Source organism: Tenrec ecaudatus, chromosome 13 (assembly GCF_050624435.1).
Source record: "Tenrec ecaudatus isolate mTenEca1 chromosome 13, mTenEca1.hap1, whole genome shotgun sequence".
Taxonomy (NCBI): domain Eukaryota; kingdom Metazoa; phylum Chordata; class Mammalia; order Afrosoricida; family Tenrecidae; genus Tenrec; species Tenrec ecaudatus.
This window is the reverse complement of record NC_134542.1, coordinates 136478484-136495008: the sequence shown is the minus strand read 5'-3', so window position 1 is coordinate 136495008 and position 16525 is coordinate 136478484. Positions and strand designations below refer to the sequence as shown.

Here is a 16525-nt window from a genome sequence, read left to right as displayed (position 1 = left end):
GATTTTCTTTATTGTTGTTATCGCCATGTTTTCATTCATAGTCTATCTTGCTATGCCTTGATTTTGGGTGCATATTATCATCTCTACAAATCTTTCTAGATAAGATAGACTGGATGAATAGTCTGAAGGAGAAAACAACTGGACCAATGATTCCAGGGGGACACGGAAGAAGGGGAGGCAGGGGTAAGGAGGTGGTGCTGACCAACCCAGGGACAGGGGAGCAACAAGTGATCCAAAATCAGTGTCAAGGAGGGTGTGAGAGGCCTGGTCGGGATTCAGCAAGGGCAAGGTAACTGAGAGAAATTACTGAAACTCAAATGAAGGCTGAGCATGATAGTGGGACAAGAGGAAAGTAAAAGGAAATAGAGGAAAGAACTAGGAGGCAAAGAATTATAGAGGTCTAAATACAGGCATGTACATATGTAAATATATTTATGTAAGAGTGTGGGGAAACAGATCTACATGCATATATTTATAGGTTTAGTATTGAGGCACCAGATGGCCATTGGGCCTCCACTCAAGCACTTACTTAATGCAAGAATATGTTGCTCTATTAAATTGGCTTTCTAGGATGCACACCTTCCCAACATGATTGCTGAAGAAAAATGCATGCATAAGCAAATGTGGTGAAGAAAGCTGATGGTGCCCAGCTATCAAAAGATATAGCATCTGGGGTCTTAAAGGCTTGAAGATAAACAAGCGGCCATCTAGTCCACATGGAAGCACACCAGCCTGCCTGACCAGAAGGGACCAGTTATCAGACATCAAAGAACTAAAAATCATATCAGTGGGTGCCCACCTTCCTGATACAACCACTGAAGACAAACGTGTGCATAAACAAAGGTGGTGAAGAAAGCTAATGGTGTTCAGCACATTTTTAATGCCGTTTTGGTGGTAAAATTAGGTGCCTCAACTGATAGTCAGGTCAGCTTATACTCGAGTATATACGGTATATGACAAGTGGAATTTTTGACAGAAAAAGAATGTCAGCGATGTCTTCATGATGCTAACATAGTCACACGTCTCATTAAGGAGCCCTGGTGGTGCTGTGGGTTAAGCATTGCACCGCTAACCGGAAGGTTAGCTATTTGAACCTATTCTCATTGGGTTTTGCATCTGTGCTCTCTCCTTTCCCCCGATCTGAACCTTGGGAGCTAGTTGAACAAATGAAGATACTCATATGCACAAGGTTTACCTATTATTGTGTAGGGCTGTAGTATGTGAGAATGTCCTAGAGTGTGCCAATTACTCTAAGCTTGTTTAAATTAGTATTTCAAGGATCTCCTAGAGCAGGGGTCTTCAAACGCGGGCCACATGCGGCCCACAGAGGACATTTATCCGGCCCGCCAGATGCCTTTGCCCCGTTTGTTTTTTCACTTCAAAATAAGGTATGTGCAGTGTGCATAGGAATTTGTTCATAGTTTTTTTTTAAAAAACTATAGTCCGGCCCTCCAATGGTCTGAGGGACAGTGAAATGGCCCCCTGTTAAAAAAGTTTGAGGACCCCTGTCCTAGAGGGGCTAAACCCAAAACTTACTGTAGTCACGTTGATTCCAACTCGCAGTGACCCTGTGGCATGGTAGACTGCCAGTCTCTATGGAAGCCGGCTGAAGTGACAGTGCTATGACAGTGGGCGCATACCCTGAGATTGCATGGCAATTTAAGAGATGCTGTCTTCGTTTCCATAGAACCCTAACTTCGGCTGGAAGTCAAACCCTATCTGTATTTAGAAATAGTACAAGAAATACTTAGGAAAGAGGAGTCTGAAACTTTGATTAAGAAAAATAAGGCACTTTACCTGAGCAAATCTCAAATGGATCCATTTAAAATGAAATTAAGTGGCACTTAACTGGTTTGCAAATTGGGACCTATTTATCTCAGTAAAATGATTAAAGTCTTGATTTATCCCTAAAATTGGCTTTATTATTACATGTAATTATACTAGAAGGCAGTTACAGACTTGTAGGTTCTCTCTATCCCTTTAAACTGCACTTTATACAGACAATAATTGAATATTGGATAAGATAACTTGATTTTCCAAAGAAATATGTTCCTAATATTTTCTTCTTTTTATTGCAGAAATTGAAACAAGTTGAAGAAATAAAAGAAGATCCTGAGAATAGATTGCCTAAAATTTCCCTGGAGTCATTCAATACATTTAACAGCAATATCATGATTTTATTAGAAAGAGAGAAGAACTCTCTGAACAAGGAAAAAAGAAAGAGAAATGTGTAGCTCAGACAGGCCTGGGGTAGACAATATGGAATCTGAGGGATTCTTTATTTGTAATAGCGTCTTGTGTAAGTCAGGGTTTAAATGATATATAACAGCCTTCCTTCTCCACCACCGGCAACTTGGTGAGCTGGGGACGGAGCACTTGAGAAATGTCAGGGGAAGGACAACCGTGAACTATTACAACACCAGAGCCGACATCGTCACGTTCACCACCAGCAACCGTGGAGCTTACTTCTCTGATGCAGTGATAAAAACGGACCACACTTTGTTTCCTGAGAATTCCAAGGAAACGCACCACACACAAGTCTTAAGTTTGCACTTTCCTTTGAATACTTGTGCAGAAGCTGTAAATTTCCTTGGAAAGGAATTATATTTGTAGCAAAAAAAACTTTTTTAATGACAGCAATAAATTGATTCAGTGCTATGCTCTTGAAATGATGTACTAAGTTTTAGAAGTTGATGATAATATATTTTTTAATTTTTCCAGCTGACGTTCCCATTAAGGAAGTCCATGGTTTGTGGGTACACCCTGTAAACCCGCATCGGGCCTGCTGAAAAGCGACAGGCATGATAGTCCTTCCTGTCTCACAATCTAAACTGGACACCAATTCTAACTCTCGTGCAATTTCAGGATTCCTGCCGAAGCTTCGAGCTCTAGCAATAAGTATAATTCTGCTTCTCCTGAAACTGATGAAGAAGGGGCTGGGCACTGATTGGGGAGGCTGTGTGTCAGAAGTGGTCTGTTTCCAATAGCAGCACTTCTTCCAAACATGTCCTTACATGTTCTCCTACTTCAAGCTTCTCTGTGATTTTGTAAACATTGTTGATTCTTATCTTCCTGATCGTTTTACTAAAATCTGAACTCTAGAAAGTAGCTTCCTACTTGCAATCCCTACTTTCATAAGAAACAAAAACGAATGGTCGGTGCTACAAAAGAGATTACTTTTAATAGCATTTTTCTACAAAGATTGTTTATATGTAAGGATAAATTCTATTTCAAAGGTTATGTGTATTTTTTCGAGATGTGGACTATTTATAATTGCTTTTGTACAGGAGCTTGTAAATTAGAATAGAGATATTTTTAGGATCTATATGTCTCCTTTGGCACATGCCTGTTTCCTTACGGAGTATCATACCGGGGCGATCAGTGTTACTTGGTTAATTTGTACAACTTGGTGTATTTGAACTGTTATCTGAAACTGAAATTATGTAAAGTTCAGTGTCCTTCACACAACGAACTCCTTTGTTTAATTTCGGAATAAAAACTGTATCACAATTGTACGCTCTGAAAGCTGGCAGAAAGCATTAAAAGACCCGTGGGCCCTTCAATTCCTTGAATAGTGACTTAGGCGCGCACTGGCCATGAGTTCCTGGGGGAGGAGTACATAAATGGGCCCTCCGCACCCGCGATGGTAATTCAGCCAATTGTCAGATCAGACTCTGCCGACTAGCGAGTTATGGTCAAAGCATTTCAGTCTCCCCAAGGGGTTAACCAACGAGAAATGAAAGAAGGGGGAGGAGGCGAGGGGAAAGAAGGCGCCCGAGGCAGATAGCGAATGATCTCAGCTAAGGAATGGCAAGAAGTCATTGAATCACATTTCCAGACCCGCTCTGCTAACGGAGTGGGAAAATAAATGATCAGCATCCTGACCTGAGAAAGCTGCCCCCATGAGGAGGTCGGAGATGGAGGTGCAGAGAGGCAAAGTATTTGAGGCGACTTCCCCAGACGTGGAGCCCCCGCCCCACCCCCCAAGGAATTTGAAGTGAAGGCTGCAGAACGCGCAGCTTTGGGGGCGGGGGCAGGAAGGCGCACGGCGGGCCAGCAGGCTCTGGCACCACCTGCTGCAAGGCTGGGCGAGCAAGCGAACGTGGCCGGGGTCCCTGCGCGTCCGCAAGGTGGGTTACGGGCCCCGGGTGGCGGGAGGAAGGACCGTGGGGGAGGGGCTCTGAAGGCCATGTCTGATGGCCCGCGAGCCCTGGACTGGGATTGTGACGGGCTGGAGCAGATACAAAGAACCCGTGACTTTGGGGACAGCAAGATGGAGCTGGCCGGCGTTTGGGAGGGAGGGAGGGAGTGAGTGGAGGAGAGCGGTCTCTTCCCCTGGACTCTTTTTCTGGTGGGGGCTTGTGGCGCTCGTCCTGAGTTGCCCCCTCCCTCCTAAGCCAGGCGACCAGGATGGGTGTCAGCACACCTTCCAGTGGTGCACACAAGCCAGCGAGGTTGACTGGAGGACAGCCTGCCTCTGGTGCACCCAGCAGTGCAGGGTCCCCACCGCCCCCACCCCCGACCCCGCCATCCGCCACCCCCCACCCCCGACAGCTGATGCGGGGCCACAGTGGCACGCAGCACGCCCGCCCTGGGGAGCATGCAGGTGCGCAACGTTGCCTGCGCTCCACACGCCTTCGCCACCCTCCCGCCAGGTGCCCGGGATGTCGCGCCTCGGCTGCCAGTTGCTCCGCAGTCTGGTCTAGTGGCCCGGTTCCCGCCATGGGGGACTCACCAAACCCGAGGGTCCCAGAGGACCCAGGGGCGTGCCGTTCCCCTCGGAGGGCCAACCCCGCACGCGCGCTCCCTCGCCTCCACCCCCCAGGTCCCCCGCGGCAATCTAGACGCTTCCCCACGACTCCCTTGGAATCAGGTCTCCCCTCCTGCGGGTGCCCCTTTTTCGGGGACTTGCGTGGGGTGGGGGGGGTGGGAGGGGAAAGAAGCAGGAAGGGGGTGGGGACTTGGAGAGACCGACTAGCCCGCCCGCTCGCCGCCCCCTCCCGAACCAGGCAGCAGTCACGTGGTGCCTGGAGCGGGAGGTGGCAGAAGAGGCGAGACTTTTTGGGTGCTCTGGCTCGCCAGTAGTTCCCTTCGGTCTCAGTCACCTACTCCGGGAGCGCCGCACTCCGCGGCCCCGAAGCGCGAGCCGGCAGAAGCGCCCGCAGCCCGCAGCCCCGGAGCGGGCGATGCAGACACCGCCGGAGGCACCTGCGGCTCCTCTCGGCGGCGACCGTCGCCTCGGCGGCACCAGCGCGACCCCCAGCAGCCTCGGCGGCCACAGCCATTGCGGCTCGGGCATCCACCGCCGCCGCCGCCGCCGCCTCTGATGCGCCCTCCCGCTGCGGGCCCCGCGGCTTCGGGAGGATGTGGGTCCTCGGCATCGCGGCAACTTTTTGCGGATTGGTCTTCCCCGCAGGTAGGAAAGAGGACCCAGCGGGCCGGAGGCGGGGCCGGGCGCGCTCAGCCCACTCCCGGCCGCCCGCGCGCCCTCCGCGGGACCCCACGCGGCTGCCCCGCGGAGTTTGCCCAGTGCCCGCAGGCGCTGGGCCGCCAAAGTGTGCGAGTCCGCGGTTTGCGGGACTCCGGGGAAGGAGCGCTGGCGGGGGCGAAGGGAGGGTCCGAGCCGTACTGGGCCTCGGAGCGGGATTGGCACCGGCCTCCACCCTGGACGCGTCCAGGTACCCAGCGTGGCTGGCTGCGCGTGGGAGTGGCGCCGCCGACAGGTGAGCGGCGCCCGGAGGAGCTGGAGACGGCGGCACCCCGGGGCGGGGCTGCGGCGCTCCGGGCGCGCCCGACGTGGAGCCGGAGAGAAGCGCGCCGGCACCGAGGGGTTCGGCCACTGGAGCCCAAGCGGGGGTCTGTTACGTCCGGACTGACGCCCGGAAACGGGAGCGAAGCGTCGGGCTGACTCGCGGGAGCGGGGCGCTCGGTCCGCTTTCTCGCCCGGCTGGGCTCCAAGTCGAGACCGACGCCCGCGGGGGCAGGACCACCAGCCGCGAGCCGGGGCGGAATGGCGGGCCTGCGGAGGGAGAGGTGGCGCGGTCGGGACGCGCGCTCGTGCCCGCCAGCCCCCGCCCTTGGCGGCCACCCCCGCTGCCTCCGAGGCTTCGCGGGGAGGACCGCGGAACCTCGCCGTGGGACCCCAGCACGGGAGACCCCTGCGTCCGGCGCCGCCTCTCGGGTTCCGGAGAACGCTGGCTGGGATTTTCAAAATAAAAGCAGAGAGGGCGGCTGCGAACGCCATGGTGGATGGTGCCAAAATAGTAATTAGCAATTTGTAACTAATCAGGCGAATCCTTTGGTATAGACTCGCTGACGCACTTCCAGGAGGCGCCTTCGTTGGTGAGAGTTGGCTCCCCCTCCTTTTAAACTTCCTTGGCAAAGGGTGGGTGGTGGACTAGCTCTTTGTTGGTCCTGGGGCGGAGGCCGAATTCCACTCTATCCGGCTGGGTGCTCGCTGCCCGCACAGCCCCCTGCCGGCCTCGGCGGCACCCAGGCCCTGGCAGGCGACCCTGGCGGTCCCAGAGGCCCGGGTGGCCGCGCGCGGGGACTGGAGCGGCTCTGGGTTTCCGAGGCGGGCTCTGCGGGGGGGCCTGTCTGAGCCCAGCTGTGTCTGTCCTGCAGGCTTCGCGCTGCAAATCCAGTGTTACCAGTGTGAAGAATTCCAACTGAACAACGACTGCTCATCTCCCGAGTTCATCGTGAATTGCACGGTGAACGTTCAAGACATGTGTCAGAAAGAAGTGATGGAGCAAAGTGCCGGTAAGATCCCCCCCGCAGCTCGTTCTCCCTCGGAGCTCTTTGGAAGGCCACGTGTGGTGGGAGGGAGAGGGTCATTAAGTTACGGGAAAGGGACCGGCTTTGACTTAATGCGCGCACACTGGTTATCCCAGATTTACAGTGCTGGGAAAATGGAGAGTTCCAAGTTACTTTCATCTCATTAGAGTTAATTACCAGGGCTTCTCCCCAAGGGACTTGGGAGGGGAAGTGTATTTAAATGAGAGGCTTTCCTCTCTTTATTTACTCTTTTCTCCTCCCAATGCTAAGAGCTGATCAGCCCTGGGATGGGCACCTAGCTAGGCAGCTGTGTGTGAGCAATGTCCGCTTGGAATACAGAGCTTGTTGGAGTTCCCAGAGAGCAGAGCTTGAAAAATGTGTTCTGTCATAGAGGCACACCATATTTCTTTGAAGAACACTACAGGGTCTTTGTTTCCTTTTAGAACAAACACATCAAGTTCTAGGCCCAAATTGACAAGCTCTTTTCAAATAATTCTGTTCCCAGCCCCCAAAACTGTTGGCTGGCAGAGGGAGGGGCAGGGGGCCTCCTGGCTGACTGACAGAGGGGCAGGAAGCGGTTTGCCAGGGCAGGCCAGTGAACCCAGGTAAAAATGAGAAGATTCTCTCCAACATCATTCTTAACCAGAAATCATGCACCTTAACATGCCGTGCATTGGGGCACTTGGGGAATGGGTGAGCAATAGCGTCAATTCCAAGGTCAAACCCATACATGGAAATGTTTCCGTATCCAGGCTTCTGCATGGTCATGGTGAATGTACCAAAACTGCTCCTTCCATATGGTGAGGTGCAGACAAAGCCCAGTGAACTCCTACCCTGCATCCACTGCCCAGTTACGTAAAGGAAGTGCAGGTGGGGCAAAAGTTTCTTCTCAGAGAAGGACCCAGAAATACCTTGTTGATAATCATTGGCTATCTGAGGGATTGCTGGCAGGGCCTCACGGTGAAACCATGCACCTGTGGGCCTCACGGTGAAGCCATGCACCTGTGTGCAGTTTAAATGTTACTCTTACCAGCCTAGTTGCAAATTCTTTCTGCCCCTGCCCGAATTGACCTTCTGGGAAGCTGAGACAAAATTGTTCCCCTGGGTCGCCTGTCCCAAGACAAGCAGCCTGCATTCATTGGTCAGACAGGATTTGAGATAGGCAAACAGAGCAGAGCAACAACACGGTTTGGGATTGGTTGTTTAGCGAAGATTGAGGTGGGATGATGTTGTCTAGTTGACTGTTTTCTACTTGTATGTCTTTGCTGGAGGTCGTAGCTGAGCAAAACCAGCCTGCCCTTAGACCAGAGGGCCTGCTGGTGAGTTTCGTCTCCAGCACTCCATTGTTGCTTCCACACACTTTCACTTTCTCCCAGCCAGTAGTTTAGAGCTAGGTTTCCTTGAGAACTTTTTCAGGATCCTCTAAACAGTGGTTCTCAACCTTCCGAATGCCTCGACCCTTAATACAGTTCCTCATGTGGTGGTGACCCCCAACCATAAAATTATTTTCATTGCTACTTCATCACTGTCAGTTTGCTACTGTTATGAATCAGGCAACTCCTGTGAAAGGGTAGTTCCACCCCCAAAGGGGTCACGACCCCCAGGTTGGGAACCGCTGCTCTCTGGAGGATTGCCTATCCTGTGTTCTCTGTTCTTCGCTGGGATACAGTCAAGGCAAGGAGAGAAAAGGATGTGGGAGCGTGCACCATATCCAGAAGAGGTGTCCTTGTTCTGAGACACCTGTCTTCCTCTCTGAAAGGGTCTCGGAGATGACCACCTCGGACTCCATTTTCAAAGTGCTGCTGGGCACCTTGCTCCACACGGTGAGAAAGGCAGGGCAAGCTCTCCAGCTGCCCGTCCCATCTCATCCACGACAAAGGGTGTCAGAGAGCACGAGGAGCACCTGCCTGAGGCTGCTCTACCCTTATTAGCTCTCAGGTCAAGGCAACCACACTCTGCCCCTTGCTGCAGAATGAATAAGGACTAGCGCACTCTGACCCCTGTGGGGTGGTTTGAGCACTAGAAATGCAGGTTGCAGGACCCTAGAGCTTTGTGGCTGAACACTCCCAGCCCACGCTACGAAAGTCTAGCCAGGTCTTCCACTGTTGTCTTCGGGTAATTGCTAAAGAGCAGTTCTTTTAACGACAGTCACCGTACTGGTAAACCAGGATGGAGCAGAAAGCCAAAGCTCTTGATAATCAAATGGCCACAGTGTACTAATGTGGCAGTGAAATCTGCCATCAAGTTGAATCTCACTCCTCGGGGTTCGGAGACTATGAATCTCTAGGGGAGCAAACTGCTTCACTTTTCTCCCATCGAGCAGCTGGTGAGTTTGAACCCCTGAACTTCCAGACAGCCCAAAGCTTGTCCGACCGCACCCTCAGAGCCCCTGAATCGACACAATAAGAAGACAAAGACACGAGCTAACTTTTGTTGCATGTCCTTGTGCTCAGGCCCCGGCCCGAGCATCTTACGTGTTACATCTTAGGAAATCTGATGGTCTTCCTTCTGGGCCAAGGGTGTCACTGGTCATTTGAAATTTACCACAGGCTTTTCTTCACTCCGGAGAGGGCAGTGCCTCCTGAAAGATTCTATTTAGCATCCAAGTCAGAACTGTTTTTAAGATTCACTATATTTCATTCTGAGCATCATCAGATTGTGTTACAACATTACAAAGGCCCTGCCAGTCTCGCTAAGGCCATGTGGAATTAATTGCCTTGGAGGGTGGATCCAAATCCATAGGCCTGCCCTACCCTTCCTATTCCAAGAAGCCCATTCAGGAGCTCTGTGGAGCGCTTGGCTCTTCTGTCAGGTCACTCCAGGCGATTTTGAGGTGCCCCGAGCTCACAACTCTCCTGGCTCTCAGAATTGAGCTGGCCCAGTCTTTTTGTATTGCAAACTTGTTGCCTTTAAATAGGTTGTGACTCAGCGACCCTAGAGGGCACAGCAGAACTGCTCCATAGTTTCCAAGGCCACCGTTGTTAGGGAAGCAGACAGCCACTCCTTTCTCTCTCTCTCCCTCTCTCTTTTAAAAATCATTTTATTGAGGGCGTGTACAATCCATCCATCCATCCATCCGTCTGTCCATCCATTGTATCAAGCACATTTGTACATTTGTTGCCATCATTATTCTCAAACCACGTGCTTTCTACTTGAGCCCTTGCTATCAGCTCCTAGTTTTTCCCCCTCCCTCTACTCCCCTTGAGCAGGTGGTGGGGGTGAACTGCCAACCTTTCCGTTAGCGATTGAACACTTGACTGCTGCACCACCAGGCTTCCTTTTTGTGCGTGCCAGAGAAGGAAACAGTAGAGCCCTGGTGGCATAGTATCTCACACCTCAGGCAAGGTCAGCAGTTCAAGCCCACCAGCCTCCCTGCTGGAGAAGGATGAGGCGGTTTGCTCTGGTCAAGATTCACAGCCTGGGAACCCCTAGCAAGCAGTTCTCCTCTGATCTGGGAAGGTCCTTGTGAGTCAGAATCAGCTCCTTGCCAGTAGCCTTGGCATTTTGGTTAGAGGAAGAAAGACCCAGAGAAGTTCAGGGTGGCCCCGGTTCAAGTCACAGGCACAGAAAGCATACTTCCCGGCAGCAACTAGCCCCTGACGCGGTGAAATACACTTCTGGTTTACCTGAACAGGTAACTGAGGCAGAGTTGGAAGGACTGACATAGATTTTCAGAGTTCACCAATTTGCCGGGACAGCCTGCCTGGACTGGTGAGGTGGATGGACGGGCAGGCAGCACAGTGGAGGTCGACAGAATGAAAACCAAGGCAGACTTCCCGAGCCGCAGTGCTTTCTGGCCTGGTGCTTTTCTGTAGGTTCTGAAAACCCAGAATTTTCAACGGACGACAGAATTTTAATGAACCAGGCAACTATGACATTAAGTGGTAATGAAAGGTGTTCTCATTCCAAAAAAAGATCACATGCCAATGGTGCACGATGCGCAGACCGTCTGCGTGGTCTTCTTGGATTAAGTCTGCAAGCTCAGCTCTTAGGAATTTTGACGCAGCAGGTACATGTTAATTTTCGAGTCTGAACTACATTTAAAGCGAACCTTTCCCTCGGCTCCAGGGTGGCATTTCTGCGAGGCGCTGCCATTATTTTTCATGCTCTTTTCTCCTCTGGTCATTTCTGGGGCAATCAGGCACCGGCTATGAGGGAGGGGAGGGCTGGATCCGTTTCTTTCATCGTCCATACTAATTGATATTTAACTGTTTGCCTAAAGAATGACTTTTCTCACAGGTTTTGCACTTAAAGGGTTAGCTGCTGCTTAGCGGCCCTCTTAATGACATTTTGTTTGCCTTATCACCACCAGCCGCAACATAGCTCAAATATTGATTTTTCTTCTTTTCAAATAGAATCCCCCCCACCCCAAGGATGAATTTTTAAACCAGAGGATAAAGAATGTGAATTTGCATTTGCTTGACAGCGCAATCTTGTAATTAGAGTTTTTCCTCTTGACTAGATACAGTGAAAAGGGCATAATTTAATTTTTATAGACTAGCCAATTTCTGCCCATAGTAAAATATAGCTCTGTCAGTGAGCAAAATGTTACCGGTTCTCCTAAACCTTATTTAAAAGTTAAATGCAGTATATTGAGAGAAAGTTCATGGTCTGAATCAGGAACCTAATCGATCTCTTCACCCATCCTTTGCAAGATGCATTAATCTGTTTGTCTGTTTTGCAATAGAAGAGTGACTGATTTACTTGCCATGTTGCATCCACATTATGACCAAATCAGTAAGGGCTGTTTTCCTTTTGGATTAGTTAGCGCTCATTATATGGATTCGGGAGAGTTCCTGGACTTGCATAGCTTCATTTTCCGTCTTTTTTTCTTCTTCTCATGAGCAAAGTAAGCAATAGCTAGCAAGGACTTAATTTCCCTAAACTAAGCAGTCGCTTCCCTCATAGTAAAAAGAAAAGTAAGGTGACCTACAAGCTCTGCTGTGTGAAATTGGCACACGCCTTCATTTCACCAAGGTTTAAAAGCACAGGCTCTAGTTTGTCCTTAGGAGCCCTGGTGGTGCAGTGGTTACGAGTTGGGCTGCGATTCGAAAGGTCAGCAGTTCAAAACTACCAGCTACTCCATGGGAAAAGACGGGGCTTTCCACTCCTTTAAAGAATTAGTCTCAGAAACTCACAGGGACAGTTCTACCCTTTTGTATAGGGTCGCGGAGGGTCGGCATGGACTGGAGGACAGTGAGTTTAGTGTTGTGTTTGTCCTTTGGATTCCGTGCATGATGCAAGCAGCTCGTGTGCTTGACGGCTAACAGAGTTAGCGAGTTCAAGCCTACTCAGAAAGAAACGCCTGGGAAATGGCTTCTAGAGCAAGCAACCATTGAAAACCCGATGGATAGGATGTCAGTTACACCTCAGTAAAACGATCTTTTTAAAAAGAGGAAACCCTATGGAGCAGTGTTCTACTTTGGCACACTCAGGGTCCCGGAGACCTGGCGTCAACTTGGCAGCCATTGGGTTCATTCGTCCTTGCGGTGGCCTTGGCAGGAAGGAGGGCCGCTTTTGTTCGTCCACTGGACCGCAGGCTCTGTTTCCTAGTGCTGCTGGGTCGGGAATGCCACGATCCAAAATGTATTCCTCCATAACATGGCCCACTGCTGCTGGGGCAATGCTGACTCGTAGCAGCGACCCCGTGGGGCCATCGGAGAGCGGCCCTATTTCCAGGACGGCCAAGCTTTTGTGGCGCAGAGAGCTTCACCTCTCTCACGGAGCAGCTGGTGGGGTTCAGTTAGCAACCTGGTCGGCGGCGGCCGACTGCTTAACTCACGGCACCACCGGGTCCCTTTTCACAGTTCAGGAGGCTAGACCTCTGAATTTCAGGTGCCAGCTCCAGGGGAAGGCTTTCTCCTTCTGCCCTTCTGGTGGCAGGCCTTTATTCCTTGGCACCTTGCGCTGTGGCAGCCATCTCCCCGATCTGCATTGCATTATCTATTCCCTTTATGTTTCTAATAGGTGGCCTCCAGCAGCCCCTTCACTGATACCCCCTCACTGACAAAGCAAACGCATTCCCGAATGGGATGATAACCACACGTTTCCGGATTAGCAGCCATAACACCCATGATGCGGGGACACAATTTAACCCTTAACAGTCTCTTTATCCGTAAGGAGCACTGGAGGGGCTGGGCTGCCTGGTAAATGTTGATCGCTAACTAGCAAATCCTCCTCTTCAAACTGACTAGGTGCTCCTCGGGAGAAAGGAGCTTCTCACTCCCCCAGGGGTGGACAGCCTCGGAGCCTCTCTAGCGTTGTCGTGAGTCGGCCTGGACCCCGTGGCAGTGGGTTCTGGATTCACTGTGCGTGTGCGCATGCCCGTGCGCATCCGCGGGGTCCGCGCGCATCCGCGGGGTCCATGCGGTGGGTGGGCTCTATGGCAGTCACAACCTGAGGCTGCAGTGCTTGTCCGGATGTGGACAAGCAGCCACTTTACCACATGCCTCAGGCGAGCTTTGTTACTGTCATTAGGTGTTGTTGCCTGGGTTCTGACTCAAGGCAGCTCGGTGGATAGTGGAATGAAACACTGCCCAGCCCTGCACCGTCGTTGCTACGTGTGTGAGCCCGTTGCTGCAGCCACTGAGTCAGTCCATCTCAGCAGGAGCCTCCTCTTCTCTTTTTTTCTGACTCTGTGCAGCAAGATGTCCCTTTCCAGGGACTGGTCCTTCCTGGTAACATGTTCAGAGTACAAAAGATGCAGACTCACCATCCTCTCTGAGGAACATTCTGTCTGGACTTCTTCAAGGACAGAGGTCTTCCTTGTTCTGGTAGCCCATGGTATAGTCAGTAGTTTTCACCAGCACCACAGTCCAAAGGCATTCTTTTTTGTTGTTCCTTATTCATTGATTAGTGAAAAATCAATGAGTTTTCCTTCATGTAAAGATTTCCACCTTATACACTGTGTTAGTCCGGGTAGACTAGAGAAACAAATCCAGGGAGACTCATATATGTGTAAGAGAGAGCTTTATATCAAAGAGTAACTACATTAAGAAAACATCCCAACCTAGTTCAGATCAAGTCTGTAAGTCCGATATTAGCCCATATGTCCAATACCAGTCTATAAATTCCTCTTCAGACTCACACAAAACATGCAATGATGCTGAATGCAGGAAGATCACAGGCCAGTGGGTGAGAAGTCTTGTGGATCCAGTGGCAGTGGAAGCATCTCAGTGCTGCTGTGGACCTGCCACCACATGGCTTCTCCAGCTCCAGGGCCCTGGCTCCATCAGTGTAGCTCCATGTGGCTTGTCAACCAGAATATGTAGCAGAGAGTGAGTGTGTCCTTCCTGTGGGCTTTTTATCTCAGTCATGCTTCCAAATGAGGTCATCAAACTGCGGCCTGATTGACAGGCTAGACTCCACCCCTTCAAGTTGACAGATTATGTAACTGCCACACACAGGATCCAGTTTTTGTAGGTTCGGGAGTCCTGGTGGCAAGGTGGGTTAGACTCTGTGCTGTTAACTGCAAGGTCCACAGGTAGAGCCCTCTAGCTGCGCAGAGGAAGAAGGATGAGTCTCTGCTCCTGTAAAGAGTTACAGTCTCGGAAGCCCACAGGGGCAATTCTCTGTCCTGTAGGGTCACTAGGAGTTGGAATTGACTCGATGGCAGTGAGGTTTTTGTTTCCATGTGTGCATCTCTATGTCATACCCATCTGTGTGTATCTCAAGAAGGAGTCCTACAAGGCAATTCTAAATTAATACTAATTCACTAAAGCTTTTCTTTCTATCTACTTAAAATATTGCTACATAATCATAGAAACCTTTAGTAAACAAAAATATCCCAATGTAAAGCTATTATGTATCAACATATATTACATTTAGGCCATTGTACTTCTGGATGTAGTGTTTTCTTCTGTCTAACCATTCCCTGAAAATTCTGTTATTCAATTTCCCAAGGTAACTCCCTACCATCACGTAAATTGCATCTCGTAGCAACCCTGTGGGACAGAGTAGAGCTGCATGTTCCTGTTTCTGAGGCTGTGAAGTTTTACATGCCCAGCCTCCCCCTTCTCCCTTAGACAGCTGCCGGGTTTGAACTGTTGACCTTGCAGGTAGTAGCCCAACTCGTAACCACTATGCCACTAGAGCCCCTTTCTTTCTATTGGTAGTGGTTGTTAGGTGCCAGGGAGTCAGTGCCGACCCGTAGCCAGCTTGTGTGCAGCAGAACAAAACACTGCCCATTCGTGAGCCCATTGTTGCCCCAGTTCTATTTACACCATGACAAAATGACAGTTTTGATATCCGCAAGGGACATTTTAAAATGCTGCTGCTTTCAGTGTTCTTAGAGGTCCGGGAACCAAAAGGAACCTGAAGAAACAACATCAAAGCTGCATGGTGGAATGGAGTAAAACTCAAAAACTCACTGCCATTGAGTCAGTCCAAACTTCTATCGATCCTGTCGGGCAGGGCAGAACTCCACCGGGGTTTCCAAATCTCAGGCCGCGGTGGAGAAGAAAGCCATCTCCCTTCCTTCCATGGAGTGGCTCAAGGTTTGGGACTTTGTGCTAAGATTTTCAACAGATGCTTCACAGGACAGCCCTTGCTACCCTGCAAGAAGGACCAGGTGTATTGTAACGACAGGAAAACCAAGTCCTGTCGTACAGATTTCCTGGTCTTTGTCTCACCGAGGCGAATTGCACTTTCGTAAAAGTCCTCCCTAATAAAACGCATGATCACCTGGTATTGTTTGAGAAAATCCATTAAGATTACCCCCCAAACACAGTCACCATAACCTGAGCTGACCCTTCTCACCTGGATTGAACTGGCCCAGCGGATGCCCCCTGAAGCCATGGTTTTGATTGGACGGCTGGTTGGAAGACACAGCACGTGAGAGTTAGCTAAATGCTTCACAGGGAACTTGCCTGATGGCAGAAACATTTAAAACACATTGTGTTTGGAATAAACCCCTGCTTTTATCAACTAGTAGAGATACGCTTTGACTTAATCTTGTGTACAGATGAATACAAGGAAGCTTCAAAAATTATAGAAAAGCTTTATCTTTTTCTTCCATTTTCTACCATTTTTGAAGCTCCGCCCCACCCCACAAACCCAAACTTGCTGCCATTGGGTGGACGGTGGACGCTGACTCGTTGTCCTATGGGCGAGGGCGGAACTGCCCGTGTGGGTTACACATGGGACTGTGATCTGCAGGTGAGCTGCCCTGTCACCTGCAGTGCTTTCGAAGAAAGACGGAGCTTTCTACTCCTGTGAACAGTTAAGTCTCAAACCCCCTGAGGTTGCTCTGCGTCAGCCTTGACCTGATGGCAGGGAGGATGACTTGGGTTTAACACTTTATGAGAGTAGAGAGTCCTGTCTTATTTGGGAGGAACAGCTGGTGGCTCCGAACTGCTGACCTTGCATAGCCCAACGCATAGCCACCATGTCACCAGAGTTTAAAACGTTTATCGAAAACTTCTATCATTTCTTAATTTCATATTCCACCATTTTAAAGCTCCTCCGTAGCCCCATAGCTATGTTTAATTCTTGTAAGAAAAAATAATAAAGCTTTTTGGTCCTGCTCCTTGGCTGATGGTACAGTTCACAATCAATCAATCTTACCTGTTAATCATCACTGTGAACGTTACCAGCTGTCTCCTGTTCCCCATCTCTGTCACCGCACATCCTGCCCGCCCTTCCTCACCTCAGTCTCTCGAAATCATTCAGATGGCCTACACCATCTGCCCCAAGAATGAAGTGGAAAACAGCATCGTATCTTAACTTCAGCATAGGAGACTAACATATT

The 16525-nt window shown here is 50.3% G+C and overlaps 1 protein-coding gene across 2 annotated transcripts in view; it reads left to right on the top strand.

Moving 5' to 3' along the window:
- The first annotated feature begins 5067 nt into the window (after positions 1 to 5067).
- The window catches only part of LYPD1 (LY6/PLAUR domain containing 1), a 74305-nt gene continuing 62847 nt past the window's right edge, over positions 5068 to 16525 (top strand). The window contains exons 1-3 of one of the 2 annotated variants that reach the window (XM_075530284.1): positions 5068 to 5247; positions 5378 to 5416; positions 6625 to 6762. In XM_075530284.1, coding sequence (XP_075386399.1) covers positions 5187 to 5247; positions 5378 to 5416; positions 6625 to 6762 — 238 coding nt within the window. In that variant the 5' untranslated portion in view covers positions 5068 to 5186. The other variant, XM_075530283.1, reaches the window with a different exon arrangement.